General features: G+C 51.2%; 1 protein-coding gene across 4 annotated transcripts in view; it reads right to left on the bottom strand.

Moving 5' to 3' along the window:
* Window positions 1-16,346, bottom strand: part of LOC133374605 (neurexin-2-beta-like) — an 85,183-nt gene extending 68,837 nt beyond the window's left edge. For 2 of the 4 annotated variants that reach the window (XM_061605676.1, XM_061605678.1), the window contains exon 1: window positions 9,223-9,303. In XM_061605676.1, the coding sequence (XP_061461660.1) occupies window positions 9,223-9,291 (69 nt within the window). In that variant the 5' untranslated portion in view covers window positions 9,292-9,303. Of the gene's footprint in view, window positions 1-9,222; window positions 9,304-16,157 lie in introns of those variants that run through there. The other 2 variants (XM_061605677.1, XM_061605679.1) reach the window with 2 other exon arrangements.
* Between the last annotated feature and the right edge of the window lie 208 nt (window positions 16,347-16,554).

The raw sequence follows: 16,554 nt of genomic DNA, 5'->3' as shown, positions 1-16,554 counted from the left end.
GTGCCAGGAAGCCCACAGGCTGGAAATGGCGGCCGTGGCCATTACAATTGCCCTGCGAGCTACTGACAAGATGCCCAGATAAAAACCAAGTCCCTAAACTGCATTCCCTGACAATGTAATGATAAACCGGCACATTCTGAATTGCAGAAGCTGCCCAATGCAAGCTGGCAATGTTGGGATGGGGGCTGGAAACAGGATAGAAAAGCGGTATTTCTGAGGCAAACAGTCCTCTGAAAGCTGTGGGCTCCGGGATGCAGTGGTTCAGTTAGGCCATTTTAGACGCTTTCTCAGGTGCCCTCCTCCAGATGGCAATGCACATGTTTCTTCACTCAGCCCTGCTGGGGTTCGGGCCCTGTTGCTCATGGTGGTTATAATGCCGAGTGAAGCTCTGGAAGTCTGCCCCCAAATCCTGGGCGGAAGGCACTACTGGTGAGCGGATGCCCACAGGGCTACGGTGGGACCCAGAGAAGGGTCTTCACATAAGGATGCTTTTAGAAAAAACATCTGGGGCAGGAGCCCTGTCTTGGCGCAGTAGGAGGGTGCACACCAGCTGCCACCGCATCCGGTCGCCATCCAGCACCTCCCTCTCTCTGCTGGCCACTGATTCCAGTGCAGTCTGTCTCCTTGCCTGCTTGCTTATTCCTGGTCGTGGCCTTTGGAGGTGATATGTTGCTGCACCTCCTATTGAAAGAAGAATCCCTCCCGACCCTTGCTGCAGCGACAGGCCTTGAATTCCACATGCCAATTCCACCTCTGCCAGCAAGAAACATCCACCTCGCTTGAGTCCTTGCCTACTCCTCTTGCCACCAAGACACCTTTTGGCATGCCTGCTCCTTCCTGTGGCAAGCTGTTGGCAGCTGCTGAGGCCCACTCCCCTGCAGACCCCTGCCCCTCCTTCCTGTCACTGCTTCCCTCCCCTCCCCTCCCCTCCCCTCCCCTCCCCAGGGATGCCTGCAGGGAGAGGAGTGGGAAGGGCAAGGAGCCTTGTGCTCTCCTCGGGGCAGGATGGCTGTGTGGATTGGGCCCTGGGGAGGGAGGAGGGAGCCAGGGAGTGGACTGGGGCGACAGGGGCGAGGAAGACGGGACCCTGCCCAGAGGAGGGGGCATCCCTAGAGCCACTGCTATGGCGGGGGGGGGGGCGTCCTAGCGGCTTTTGGCTCTTGCGGGGCCTTATTTGGGGGCGGGGGTCTGTGTGCTGGATTTACACACTCCACTGGGACTGCAAATCAGGAACTCCCCTCTTTTGGTGATGCGTCAGCCTTACAAGTGAGACGCAGGTGAACTGGGGGTGCAAGGGGAATTCAGGGATCAGGGGGCCTTCTTGCCCGTGTCATGCACGCGCGCACACACACGCAACGGGGAGGGGGAAGAGAAGAGGAAAAGCAATGGGGGAAAGGAGAGTCTTAAGATGGGTGGCAATGCACAGTGTGAAGGACTTGGCCGCTAAGGCCAAAGGAAGAGCGGTGGGGAGGAAGAGGCGCTTTCCCCCCGCTTCATGCCTCCTCTGGCAACCGCTAAGCCCTGTTGAGGCCTGCTGGGCTGCAACTGGCACCCTGAGTTACTTAGAGGGAGATTTATGTCATTCACAGAGGCTGGAAATTAAAAAAAGACACCTAGAACGAAAGAAAAAAAGAAAGGAGAAATGGATTTACGAGACGAAAAGCAACGCCAGACCCCAGGACAGAGGGAGTCTGCACAGGGGCTGCTGGCACAGTAACTGCTCTGTGCAAGGCAGGGAACACCCACGGCTGGCCGGCCAGCCTGAGAGCTCCCACAGGTAGCCATGGGCTCAATGGGCCATGCAAGGCCAGAGAGAGAAGCCTCTCCACTACTCCAAGATGGCTGCCAAGGCAGCAAAATGGCTGCCGCCTCCAATGGCTTGAGGCCTGGCATTTGCATCCCAGCACCAAGAACATGGCGCCAGGCTGCCCACCTTTCAAACCAGGCCCTGCAGCTGTCGCTTTAAAGGGCAGTCTGGTCGGCATCTATCACCAGCCTCAACTTCACCTGCTGATTTCTGTATGCCAAATCTCTTTTACAAGCACAGCAGCAGGCCAGGCTGGAGGGCAGCAGCGTGGGTCATTTGGGAACCCTAAACCTGACAGAGATAAGCCTCTGAGTAATGAGCTTGCCTCAAGATGGCTGCCATCACTTGTGGGCAGGAGGAGCAAGGCAACAAAATGGCCCCTGGCTCGACAGCACTTTCAGCCACCTTTTCTGCATGCCAATAAAAGACTGTGACGGGCTTTTTTCAATCAGTGAATTGCGCAAGTTTTGACACCCCAAGTATGGGGGGGAGCTGCTGCCTTTGCACACTTGGGAAACTTTATTTCCTGCTTGTCTGCCCATCATGCATCAGAAAACTTGTCAAATCTAATGTTCTCACTTCCTAAACAAGCAAACAAAAAAGGAGCGACAATCCATATGCCCCAACCTACATTAAATAAAACAACAAAATGGCTACTGAAGACAACTTATGCCTGTCCTGTTTGTCCTCCTCAACACTCCCAAGTGTCGCCGCCCAGCAACAAATAGGATTTTCAGCTTGGGGCTAGATTTCCACCTCTGAGACAACCTTTGCGCCCAGAAACCTCCTTGGTCACAGAAAAGGCCTCCAGTATGGTTGGCAGCAGTTTGTGGGGGCAGATACCTTCCCAAAAGCTCTCCCTGCCAGCCATACCCGCAGCACTCAGTACTGATTCTTCCCACTGCAGACTCAACTGTGGAATGGCAGGATATAAATAATGAAGCAAATATGTAACAGAAGATGATCCCCCATTTCCCAGACGGAAAAAGAGAGACATCATCTTCCCACCCCGCCCTTGGGTCTACGACCAAGCTGGTCACCCAGTCTTGGGTCTTCCAGGTCCATCCTTTTTCGCACCCCATCGTCAACTGAACTCCCCAGGTCTGCATTTCTAGAAAGCAGTGGAAGTCACACGTTGGAGAAGAGCAGCTTGAATCCTGGACATTTGGGACACGTTGCATTTCCTCAACAGTGAGGAAAATGTACTCTTGCACATGGCCTTCCCCCCCCCACCAATGACTGCTTCTAAGACTGAGCCTGGCCCTGACTACAGAGGTCATGTTAAGTAAGCCCTTGCTGTTCTGCATCTTCAGTGTTGGGTACAGATACCTTTAAACTGTCATTAATTCACATGAACAATGCTTCCCTCAATGAGAAAAAAGAGACATGTTTTGTGATGTTTCTTGCGTTTCTCTGCACAATCCTGTGAGATTGGTTGCTATTATGAGGAAGGAAGGGGCCAACTTAGACATAATGTTAATTGTGTGAATGCAATTAACACACACTTATTGTTATGCAAATAGCACCGGAGGGAGGTTAACTCTTTATCTCCCTGTCCAAAGCCGCTATCTGCATTTCAAGAGAAGGCACCAGTAACACCAATAGGGGCTTCCTGTAAAATGCAAACTGGAGCTTCGAGAGGGGGTTTCTGTCAGCTTGCGGCAGGGAGGAAAAGAATGAACCCCCCACTAGGCTGCTCAGTCTCCCACTCAGCTGCTACTTACACAGCAAAAAAGCTGCATGTTCATTGCATTCACGCAATTAATCTAATCAGATCTAGGTGGGCCCCCTTGGCTGAGAGTGAGAACAGAGAGTAAGCCAATCACAGAGTTGGGTTGACTTGAACCCAGCCAGCCCCCTGGACCCACCCAGAAGGAAGCAGGAAGTCCAACTCTTTCCTCACTGGAAGGAAATGTGCAGAGGCATGCTTGAACACACAGGCATGTAGCAAACAAACATGTATGTGTGTGTGGCATGCCATGTCTCTCCACACGCTTCTCACACTGCCCCGGCCATTTTATCCACCACTTGAGACTCTCTGCTCAAGACCACCACTCCAGGGCAGCAAAAAACGACTGAAACTCAGCCAGCAAGTTGATGCCAATGTGCTTTTCCGTTTCACGCCCTGCCACCCAAGAGAGATAATTATTTCCAGTTATCATGGGGGTGTTGGGGTGACGTATTTTGTACGTCGCCCAGAGTGGCTGGATAGCCAGCCAGATGGGCGACTAAGAAATTCAATAAATAAAGAAGGCACTTGCTTTCAGGGGATGGCAGTCCAGCCTCCAATATAAAGAGCATTCCCCGCCCCCGCAATACACTGGGGCCTTGAGAAGGGAACATCCAGCACAGGAGTGGGTGGATTAAATCGGGCTTGTAGGCTCCAGTTTGTTTTTTTACTAGAACCTCAAGATCTACCTGCAAGAGCAGGCATAAAAGACACATAGTTAGAACTCAAGAACAGGGTACCTCCTTTGCTAGTTCTAGGCTGCAGTTAATAGCTACATGCCACAACTGCACTCTGCACATGCTTAGGCATAGGTGCTTCTTTCTTTCTCCCCACTTTTCATGTTCCAGTCCTGTGCCCTGGCACTGAAAACATCTTTGAGGACTAGACTCCACCGCTTTTAGGGAGCTGAAAATAAAAGCACACAGGAGACCATCAGGTGAAACCCTTTTGCACAACAGAACTCAACCTCGGATAGCCAAAAAAGAAATAAACCATACTCTACAGCCACCTGACCTTAAAACAGGAAAAAGGCCAATTAAGGCAGGCCGGAAAAACAAAAGTGAGATGCAACCAATTCAGGGGTGGCGGGACTCGGCACCTATTTATAAATGGGCTGATGCAGTTGCATTGAAGGGGGAGACGCTTGCAGAAAATACCTCTCATTGCTCTCACACACACATCCTTCCTTGGGTGGAGGTCTGCCACACAGGGCTCCTAGTTGGCGCCGGCCTCTTCAGTCTGCTCCATCTATTCTGACATCCCTGCCTGCTGGTGCTGGTTACCGGGCAACAGGGCCAGATCAATCTCATGGCAGAGTCGCTCCATCCACCTGTCAGCCTGCATCAACACCTCATCGCTCACCCCAGAGATGGCAAGGATGCACTGGTAATAGAGATATATGCAACGGCCACAGAGAGAGAGGTGGGAAAGAATGCCCCAGAAAGGTGGCAGGCCTTCAAATCCAAGGCTTTGCAGACCACGCAGAGAGACCTCGCTGGCTCCCGGGGCCCCTGCAGTGCTGCACTAACTTCTTCAAGAGGACAAAGGGGATGGGAGGGAGGCATTTGGGTAGGTCAATGGAGAAAGATCTCCCCTGAATTAATAATATAATAATTAATTTATTTCGGTCGTTGACCAGCAGAACAATACAGAACATCTCCTCTGAATTCCCACAGTAGAGGTACATTCTGCTGACCACACCTGTAGCTAGGGTCCTATGTTTCTAGGGCAGAGGATGTCCGACTCAGCAACAACGCTAAATTAAGACATCAAGGCTGCACTCCCACACGCACTTACCTGGGAGTAAGTCCCACTGAACTGGGGTTACTTCTCAGTAGGCATGCGTAGGATTACACTGTGAAGCAGGAAGGGGCTTTTCATGGGCAGGGCAAACTGTGTCCCACACAGCCCCTTGGCTGTCCTCCGTAACATTCGGCCAGCCGCAGCCTCCACAACAGCCCTGCAGTGGCTACAGCTGGAACAGGCCCAAGGGACCCATCTAGTCCAGCAATCTGCTCTCACAGTGGCCAGCCAGATGCCCACAAGCAGGACAAAAGTGCCACAGTCCACACGTGTTTGCTGGCAGCATCTGGTCTCCAGAGGCCCGTCGCCTCCAATACTGGAGGCAGCCCAAAGCCAGGGCCACTAACAGCCACGGAGGGCCGTCTCCTCCACGAGCCCTTGCTGAGACACACCCGATACTTGGAAAACCCAGAGATAGATAATGGCACTGTTAGAAGATGGAGAATTTGCAGCGGCAAAGGGCAAGCATCAGCGAGCAAATGTGTGGACTCCTGTTTCTAGCTGCAAGAGGGGGAGCAGAAGGTAACGTTGTTGGGGAGGTAGGGGGAAAGGGGGTAGTTGCTGTGGCTGCCTTTGACTTAAGTCACTATGACCCCCCTGAGAAATAAAAAGGGAGACCGTTAGTTAGAAAATAATGACTCTAAATCTACATGTGAGGCTGACAGCTTATTAGTGAGACTTTAATTACAGCTTTGCCAGGAAGAAAACATGCCAAAGTTATAGAGTGATAGAAAAGACCCCACCATTTGGCAGCAGTGGCAATCAATCAGTCAATTGAGAAGACACAGCCCTGGGGTGGCCACAGGTCAGGGCCCCGGCAGGGATATAAATCCCCTCCCTGTTCATGGGGGTCAGTCGTTTTCCTTCCTTTTTTCCATCTACCTGGACTCGCTGAAGGGTGACAGAGAGAAGCCTTTTGGAAACCAGAATCTCAGCTTAGACAGACCTTTGCTGTGTTCCTTTGTCTGTATTGAACCTCTCCCCTTTGTTATGCCAATGTACTTTGCGTAGGAAACAAACCACTGCTCTCTTTTGTAAATACTTTCTCATTTACTTTTAAATAAACTATCTTTTTATAAATGGTGTGTATTGGCTTGGAACTAAAGATTCTAGATCTAGTCCTTGATTGCTAACGCTACTGGTTACCATTATTAAATGAGGGTTAATCCCATCAGTATTCACAAAGGCCTCTGAGATCTCTGCTCTCAGAAGGAGGAACTCGGAAGAAGGGTGGTGGCGGTGCTACTGTGAGTAATTACTCCTGAAGGAGGGAGAGTTTTTACCTGAGAAGAAGAGACCCAGGAAAGTGGGACTGTTCTTGGAAGCAAAGGACCCCCCTTGGAGAACTAAGGACAAGGGACCCCAGGGGGACAATTCTTTGACAGCCTGAGCTTGCTTTTTTCCTCCTCCCTCTGCCTCTCTTTTCTGAGGACACAGACTGTCATACTACCACTGAACTTATTTGCTAAAGGGTGGGGTGAAATGCTTTAAATGCTTTACTGTTTACAATTTTATTATGTACGTGTTTGATTTTATTTTTGTAAGCAGCCCTGAGTGCCCTATTATAGGGTAGAAGGGCGGGATAGAAATATTTTAAAATAAATAAATAAATAAATAAATAGAAAACTAAAGAAAATGCCTTCCAGAACCAGGAACCGAAATGAGATGTCGTGCCAACCTGCCCCCATTCCCACAAGGCCTTATTTCTTAAGGTGAGAAGTGCCTCTAACTCCTGGACAGGCACTCTGCACAGGCTTCACTCTCTCATTTGCTGGAGCAGTTGCTTGCCGTAAAGAAGGCCTCAGGTTCAATCCTGGCATCTCCAGGTAAGGCCGGGACTATCTCATGTTTTAAACCTGCAGCCGCTGCCGGTCAGTGTTGACCGTATTGGGCTGGATGGTCTAATGCAGAGTAAGGCAGCTTCCCTGACTGTGGACTTCCCTGCCAGGACAGGGGTGGGGAGGTGAGCAGGAGTTGTGGTGCCCACACAGGATGTGCCCAATTGGCCTCTGCTGAATTGCCACCGTGGCCTTCCAAAGAGCCACAGGGAGAGCCGCTCAGGGGTGCGCAGACACCCTTCGCGTTAAGAGGTTTGGCGCCAGAGTCCTCTTCCTTCCAGGGCAGCGACTGCCCGGCTTTACCCTTTCTGCCCCGGTGCCTGTTGGGGCAGCACGTGGATGTCCTGCCCCGCCCCCGTTGCTAAGGAGGGCTGAATCATTTCATTTCCTTGTGGGGTGTGGGAGTGCAGGCAATTTTGTTGCTTCAAAGAAAGCAAGGAGAAGGGTGGAGGAAGAGAAGTAGTGGAAAAGACCCCCGCCCCAAAGCAGCATCTTCCACTAGTGCCAACATCTGTGTTGCGCAGGCAGGCGTTTTCCTCAGCCTTCCCACCCCTCAGGAAACACTCTGCTGAATTCCCTCTTCAGAAATAAAAAATGTTTTTCCAGGGGGCTGAAGCGGCGCAGGAGAGGCCTGTCTCTTGGTGCTAAAAGACAAATAAAGAGTTGCAGTCGGGGGGGGGGAAGAGAGGACTGCCTCCCCATGTCTAAAAATATGAGCCTGGTGACTGCAAACAGGTCAGTGCCGGAGGAGAAACCAATTATGCACCTCGCGCAGCCTTTATCTGCCTTTTGGGCAGAGGGCCTCTCCAACACTGGGAGAGCTGCAGGCCTGCTTTTAAAGTGGAGCATAATTATGACTGTCAATGTCATCTGCGTTAGTGCCTGTCCTGGGTAACAATTGAATTACATTTGCCACTTGACTAAGCAAGGCGGTTTGTCTTTTTCTGGCGCTAATTCCTTTATGGGGGGACTTGAGGAAAACATTGCAGATGGATATGGAGATGGGGGCTGAGGAGGAAGATGGCATCCTCAGGCATTCACACCCCCTGTACAGGTGCTCTGCACACCCACACAGGCAGGCAGCAACGAAAGGTAAAGCGGAAGAGAGATAAATGTGGAATGGGGAGGGATGGAGAGTGGGCAGGTGGCAGGCTTAGGCTAGGAAGGACAAATGGTGGATGTAAAACGGATGGAGACCAGATAAAGGAATCTAGAATGGGCAGAGATTAGCCCCATGAAGAATGGTGACAAAGCAAGAGGAAGATGTGGCAGGAGGAGGACAGTAAGGATGGCAGGCAGGTGGGAAATGGGGGGAGGGTCTAAAGGGACAACAGCTGAAGGAGAGATCCTGGCTCCCTCCTTCCTCAAGGCTGCAGGTTCCAAAGCTCTCCTACGTGAAGAGAGGCAATTGAGAAGGGGGAATGTGAACCCCACAGAGAGTCCTTGAACCCCTCTGCGTGGCTGAGATCTCTCTCTCTCCCCCTCCTCGCTTGCTCCAGAGTTTGGGCTCAGTCATTAAAAGACGCTCCTTGCATCCAGGAAGACCAGACTAAATGTGAGGCTAAATGTGTCTCTGCATTCAATGCACATGGCTTTTAAAACTGCAAAGAGCAGCCGCAGCAGACGGAAGGGTTTTCTTTCCTGCGACTGTCTTGAGTGAGATCCCTCCTTCAAAGCCATTTTACCATGGGAGGAAACCCTTCACTGGTGCCACGGCAACCTACCTTCCAGGAAAGGACTTCCCCACTTGTTGCAAGCATGATAATTTCAGGACACCCCCCCTCCACTATTCTCATTTTGAAAAAAAGATTCACATTACATATAAAGGCACATTTAACAGTTTGCATCCCAAGTATTACAGGGCATGCTATCCTGTCCAAAACAGGTTAAAATCCAAGCTGCAACCGAACGTATACTTCCTCTCTCTCACATGCACCCAAACCCAAACGCCAGCAATACATCCAAGAGCCGAGGGTGGGCCTGTTGCGTCCCTACCCCTCCTCTCTCTCCAAGCAGCCACCTGCTCTGAGCCTCTCGCTCCTCACCTGCATTTGGCTGATCATCGCCCTTCCCCTCTGCTCTGAAGGGCCTGTGTCCAGGGTTGCCAGGTCCATGGCCTGAGACTGATCCTGTATCTTTAGGAGAAGAGACAGTCAGCCAAGGGCAGGTGTTCTTGCAACTCTGTACAGTAATGGGAAAAACCACAAGGTGGAATTCTCCCTTCCCTCTGCACAACGTTTAAAGATACAGAAGACCTCTGGGAGGCCGGGCCTGGCAACCAAGAGGTCTTTTGCATCTTTAAAAGTTGTGCAGAGGGAAGGGAGAATTCCACCTTGTGGTTTTTCCCATTACAGAGTTGCAAGAACACCTGCACTTGACTGACCTTCTCTTCTCCTAAAGATACAGGATCAGTCTCAGGCCCTGAGCCTGGCAACCCTACCTGTGTCTGGGAGAAGGGAAGGGTAGTTGGGTGAAAAAGATGCCAGGGCTCCCCCCCTTTAACAGTTGTGTAGAAGAGAGACTAGTCCTGCAAGTAGTGGCTACTGCTGAAAGTCCATCTTCTTCACAACGATTAAAGGAGCCCTGTCTTCTTTTTTGCCTGCCAGGGGTCCAGACATGGGGCAGGAAGGGTGAGCGAGCGAGGGAGACTCCAGGATGTGGAGAAGGTGTCTGTGGGAAAGGAATCTGTTGGGAGGAAGGGGGCCACCTGTCCTCGACAGGTCAAGCCTCCAAGTGGCCCTGGAAACAGCAACGGCACAAAAAGAGAGACTTCTAGGCCAGGGAAGGGGCAACCTGTGGCCCTGCGATTCCCACCCTTATCAGCCCTGGCCATGCTGGGGCTGACGGGCACTCAGAGTGCAGCAACATCTGGAGCCCCCACCCAAGCCGTGCTCTGGAGTTTGGGGAGAATGAATTGCAGTTCAAAACATCATCATGATCATCATCATCAGCCTTGTTTTTGTTTTCTTGCTCTCGATTCTACTGCTGACTTACTGTATTACAATGTAACGGATACAAAATTAACAAATAAATATACCAGTGGTGAGGGATGAGTATTCTGTGCATACTCAGGGGCGCAGTGGCCGCTCCCCCCTTTTTGAGGTTCTGGGGTGCCATTGTGGCTCAAACTGAGCCGTGTGGGGGCTGTGCTCTCTGGCTGATGTGCTCCCCCGCCTGCCTGCCTGCCTGCCTCCGCAGAGCGCGTCAGCATGCTGCTCACGGCCGCCGCTGAACGCAACCATCCTCTCCTTGTGCCTTTCTGGGATCACGTGGCAGGGAGCCAAGGTGGGAGTTAGTGTCAGCGAGTGACATCCAGCTGAGCTCTTGCCTCAAGATGCAGGAGCCCTTTGCAAAGGGAGGGCAAAGGCTGCAGCTGGCAGCCCAGATCCGCCCTGTCCCCAGGCCATCAAGCAGCAGGCTTGTTTTGCTCCAAGGATGGGAGAAGGGGGCCCGGAGGAGTCCTGGACCGCTTTTGAATGCCTTCACTCAGCCTCTGGGATATACGATGCAGTAACAAAAATGGAGGCACAAAACATGGCTCCTATACCCCACATGGAGGCCATCCGTCCTACCTTCCTTATGAGGAAGCAGTAGCCATCTCCACTGGCCGCTGCTCCCCCCAGCTGGGCTGGGCTCCTCCCTGCACCCCACCATTGCAGAGGGATGGGATCAGCTGGGCCCCTATGAGACTACGTGCTGCAGAAACCGGCAGATTCCAGCTTGGGGCCAGCAGGGCAAGGATCCACACTTTACATGGCCAACAGGTTGCACCTACGTTACAATTCTGAGCCTGAGGTTTGCTTGTTTTCCTCTTCCCTTCCCCTCCCCTCCCGTCATATCTTTTTTTTATTGTAAGCCTAAGGGCAGGGACTGTGTTATCTTGATTTATTTGTAAGCCACTCTGGGAGCTTTTCTGGCTAAAGAATGGTGTATAAATACTTTGAATTAGGAAATCACAGCTAGCTTTACATATCTGGCTTCCAGGCTAGAGAATGTGTGACTTCCATAAAGACTTACGCCCCAGTGGTGTTCTTTTTGAGAATTAAACGTTGGGTCAGAGTCCCAGTCTAAACCCAGCCTAACACCACCATGAATTGCTTTGTGCTGGATCAGGCTAAAGGTCCATCTAGTCCAGCATCCTGTTCCTCTGGGCAGACCATGAGCAGCGCATGAAGGCAGCAACCCTCCATACTGCTTCTCCCCAGCAAAGACTTCCTCTGAATACGGAACCTTTAATTTCACAAACTCCATGTTCGGAGGTAGTCTATCTCTGCGTACAAATGTCGCAAGTACCCCCTGAAGCTGCCAGGATGCATGACAGGAACAGCAAACACAATTTTGGTTAATTTCGGATAGTGATGAATTGCATTTATGTACTACTCTTCCCCTACCAGAGCCCAGGGCAGCATACTACAAAGGGTAACAGCTACTATGCACTGTTTTTGCTTGTGGCACCTGCACATTTGCAGATGACATCGAACTGGAAAGGGTAGCTGACACTTCAGAACACAAGGATAAAAGTCAAAATGGCTGAGGAAATGGGAAACTGGGCTGAACTTAGCAAAATGAAATTCAACAGAGAATGCTGCAAAGTGCTGCCTTTGGGCAACAATAACAGTAATGCAGAGGTACAGGATGGGGGTATTTGGCTTGCCAGTGATGCATGTGAAAAAGAGCTGGGGACTGATTGCAAGCTGCCCTTGAGTCAGCTGTGTGATGCAGCTGCAAAAAAGGCCAATGTGATTTTAGGCTGAGTTAATAGAGCCATAACTTCTAACTTCCAAGGAGTAATAATTACACTTTATTCTGCGCTTGTCAGATCTTATCTTGAGTGCTACGCCCAGTTTTGGATGCTGCACCTTAAGGAGCACATAGGCCTTTGGTGGGAGCCTCTGATCCTTTGTCTCTGGCCCAGGAGGCCATTTAGTGGCCACTTATTAGGTCTCAACTACAATACTGTGTCCAGTTTTAGTCCTGCACGATGGACTGCCTTCAAGTCAATCCCGACTTATGGCAACCCCCTGAATAGGGTTTTCATGGTGAGTGGTATTCAGAGGGGGTTTACCATTGCTCCCTCTGAGGCTGAGAGGCAGTGACTGGCCCAAGGGCACCCAGTGAGCTTCATGGCTCTGTGGGGATTCGAACTCTCGTCTCCCAGGTCGTAGTCCAACAACTTAACCACTACACCACACTGGCTCTCTAGTCCTGCACTAAGGAGAAGAAATTAGAAGAGATTTGGGGGATGGAAAAAACATCTGATGAGGAAGGGTGAAGGAGCTGGGCATGTTTGGCCTTGGGGTGGGGGACATAAATACTTCATTCTTCAAATACGTGAAGGGGGAAGGCTCGTTCCGGAGGGCAGGTTAGGATCCAATGGTCTTGTTCCAGAGGGCAGGTTCTAGCAGAACAGGAGGAAACACTTCTTGACTGTAACAGCCTTCTGACAATGGCCTGGGGGAGATTCTCTCTCTCTGGACTGCCTGCATTGAGCAAGGGGGTGGACTCAGTGGTGCACAGCCCCCCTCCACCTGATTCTCTGCCAGAAGTGAACAAGCATCAAAGCCCAAGCACACATGCCATTAAAAGCATATTTGCAGTTAATATGCATGTTTTGGTTTTTTAAATGCAAAGCATCAGCTGGGCTGAGAATTATCAGGATCACAGTGGGTGGGGAAGGGGAAGTTTCACCCTTTCCTCCCCTACTGCGGTCCTAAGGAAAATCAACCCCTGAAGCTGTCATTTGCCTTGGAACAAAGCTCCCAGTGAGGAATGTCCTCCTTCTGAAAAGAGCATCCTTCAGAGATGGACCAGCTTCTGTCAGGACCACAGCATGGGAGGAAAGGGTTAAGCCCCCCCCCCCCCGCTGCAATCCTGATAATTATCAGCCCTCCTTCCTTTGCCGCAGAAACTATTTTAAAAACTCTGGGCATGAAATGCAAATGCACACTTAATATTACATAGTTTGGCCTTCAGAACGCTGTGCTAGAAATCTGTGGTGCAGTCACATCTGGAATACTGTACAACAGTGTTTGCCAACCTGGCCTCCTCCAGGTATTTTGGATTACAACTCCCATCAGCCGCTGGGCCAATGCGAGTTATAATCCAAAATGGACGTGCTGACAGAGACTGATGGGAATTATACTCTACAACACCTGGAGGGCAGCTGGTTGGTGAAGGCTGCTCTCACAGAGTGCCCAGAGAAGCCTTGTATGCATAGGACCACGCTCAGCACCATGGCAAAGCACCACTCCCACAATGCCCCTTCCCCTCTTTCTTGGATGAAATATCGGCTCAGCTGCCTTTTCCTCAAAGGCACCTCCTGATCCCTGAGCCACTTTCTCTTGAGTTGGCTACTAGTGCTCCACTTGGGGGGCTTCAGTTCAGAGCAGGGTTCGAGGAAGTGGAGATGACAGATGCAAGTTTGGTTTCACTGGAAAATGTCTCTCTACACTGCTTTGGAAGCCCAGAAGTAGGAAAATGTTTTTCCTGCCCAAATATAGTAAACAGGAAGTTGCCTTATACCAAGAGCCAGACCACTGGTCCAGCTAGCTCAGTACTGTCAACAATGACTGGCAGCTGCTCCTCAGGGTTTCAGGCAAAGGATATCCCCAGCCCTACCTGTGGATGCTGTTGGGGGCTGTAAATGGAACCTTCTGCATGCGCAGCAGAGGATCTATGACTGAGCTAAGGCCTTCCCCATTCTGCTCTGGGAGTTGATCTGCTTAATGGACCCCCCCCGCCCCCCTTGCCTTCACCCACCATGAGCTGCCCACGACAACAGGACCACGGGGGCTTCAGGACTAGCCCTTTCCCTGGACTTCTGATCCTTTGGACATTCTCATTATGGAGGACGTTGCCATCAGCCTACTGCATTCTTGACGCTTCTAAATTGCGTTCCTGCCTTTTTTCAGACCTGATCTGTCACAATTTTAAAAAACAAACTCGTCATGCAGCGAGATATGCTTTCTTCCATGGGGCTACAGCTTTTCCTAAGCTGTAGCTGACTTAGCTTGTGTGCAAACCTAGCACGAAACTTGAGGGCTGAGCAAGAATTTGAACCCAGATCCCCACAGGCTTAGTCTGCGTTATTCTAACCCAGGGATGGGCAACGTGTTGTGAATCCCTAGATGTTCTGGACTGTGATTCTCATCTCACAGCAATGCCGGCTGGGACCGACAAGAGTTGGGGGTCCAGCAACACGTGGAGGGCTGCAGGTTCTCCCACCCCTGGTCTAACCTCCCACTGGCTCAGGGGTGAGGGACAGAGGAGTGAACATTCACAGAGGCAGCACGGCCTAAGAATATACCCTTTCCTAGTCAGAGGTTGGGCTTGACGGTCCCCCTTGCCTCTTGGATCCACTGGGTGCTCCACATCTTGAGGTTACCTTCACACTGCAGGAGTTACAGTTCTGCTTTTCTTCCTCTTTCAGGTTTATTATGAAGCAGTGCAACTCATGGACTGCCAGAAGAACGAAAGAGATGCTTCTGCACTCCCAACGGACTCAGCAGTCTGGGCTGGCAGCACCAGGCTGGCGCTTGTGCTGCAAGCAGAGTAACGGTCAGCCCCACACACCCTTCTTTGGGACCCAGGAGAGCTGGAGATCAACGTGGCCCTCTCTCGGAGCCACTCTCCCTGCCCTGAGCAGGACTCTTTTTGAAAGGGAGGGAAGGGCTCAGAGCTCTTGCAGAGTGCCTTTCTCTGGGTGATGGCAGAGGAAGGCTCCCTACAAAGGACACGCTTTCTGGGCGGCTTCTTCCAACCCTCCTGTCAGAGATTAAGCCCTGCCAAGCAGAGCCCGCTTACTCAGTCGCCCACCGCAGTGTGGCAAGGCAAACAGAGTGTGGCATGGATGGATTAGCAGGCAAGAGCCAGCCAGGCAGCCCTGCGTGGTGGGCCATGCACAGCTGCAGCTGGGGAGGAGCTCGGGAGGTGCCTTTCAGCTCCCTGCCCACCATTCCTCGCTCCAGGGGCCAAGAAAAGCAGAGAGACGGGGCTAAGCTACTTACGGACCATGGTGAGTGCGTGGATTGGACACGGAGGGCTACCCTTGCCGAAAGAGGAAGAGGGATCGCTGTCACCTCCTGCAAGGCAGAGGAGGCTTGTCTGTGAGGGATTTTGAAGAGCTGAGGATACCAGGGCAACCCTGTTTTACCTCCCTCCCCCTTGGATCTCTCCTAGCACCCCTCCCTTCCAGTCCTGAAATCTGGAAGCAACATCCGCTTGGCTGAGGGGGAAGGAGCACAACTGACGTCAGTTTCACAGAGGAAACTGAGGCGCAGAGTAGGGAGGAGGAGAGAGCCCCTGGCACCACTTTCAGAGTCCCATTTCCACTGGCAAGATAATCCAGAGTCTCTCCAAACAAAAAGCCATGTTTTGTAGTTGTGATTGATGGTCAACTGGTGAACATCCCCAATTAATCCAAAGCTGCTCTCAGTGTTTGTTGGGTGAAAGGAGGATCACACATCTGGGCCCTGAGCAACACATATAGCCACCATTTGCAAAAGCTGCAGATTTGAAAAAGGTACTGAGTGAAGCAAGACCAAGTTCACTCTTAGAGCAAAAAGGGAAAATGCCCCAACAGAAACACATGTCCCCCCAACGCCCCTGTTCCAGCAACAAAAGGGAGGGTGCCACTCAGTTGCCAGTTATTAATTTCTAATGCCACAATTACTTCATTATGTGGCAGGCGCAGGAATGAATAGCTGGAGGTTTGCAAAGTCAGACAACAATCTGAGTCAAAATTAATTTACTAAGTGGAACAATTCCTTCCTCCCTCCCCCCAGTGAAAGTGTCAACGTGTTCTTTTTTAAACTTTCAAGTCTCCTTTGCAGTGTGAATCAGGATTAGCAAAAGTCATCACACAATCTGAAGAGATGACACTGAGGAAGACAGACAGAAATAGCCCAGAGCTGAGGACCCCCCCAAACCCATGTAGACTTTAGTTCAACAGGCAGGAATAAACAGTTGCCTTTCAACTTGCCTTTAACAATGGTTTAGCCCACTAATCCGCTAAGTGGATGAACAAAAGAGACAGGACCTTTTCAGTGATGGTACCATGACTGTGGAACATGCTTCCAAGGATGGCCCTTCTGACCCAATCAACGGCTTGCCTTCCAGTGAGCAGTGGGAAAAAAATATTGTTCAGGAAGACTTTGGGAGTCAGGACGTTATTGCTAATTCCAGAGGAGGAGAGTGGAAACACCTGCAGCTAATTGACTGCACCCAGCCTACAGATGAGCGATGAAGGTTGCTGCAGTGCCAAACTTTGGGTGTCTCCATGAGGGCATCACCCCCTTTAATATTGAGCCTTTGAATGTATTATATCCGAGAGAGAGAGAGAGAGAGAGAGAGAGAGAGAGAGAGAGAGAGAGAGAGAA

The sequence above is a fragment of the Rhineura floridana genome, chromosome 22 (genome assembly GCF_030035675.1).
Source record: "Rhineura floridana isolate rRhiFlo1 chromosome 22, rRhiFlo1.hap2, whole genome shotgun sequence".
Classification (NCBI taxonomy): domain Eukaryota; kingdom Metazoa; phylum Chordata; class Lepidosauria; order Squamata; family Rhineuridae; genus Rhineura; species Rhineura floridana.
The sequence above is the reverse complement of the archived record's forward strand: the minus strand, read 5'-3'. Positions and strand labels throughout refer to the sequence as shown.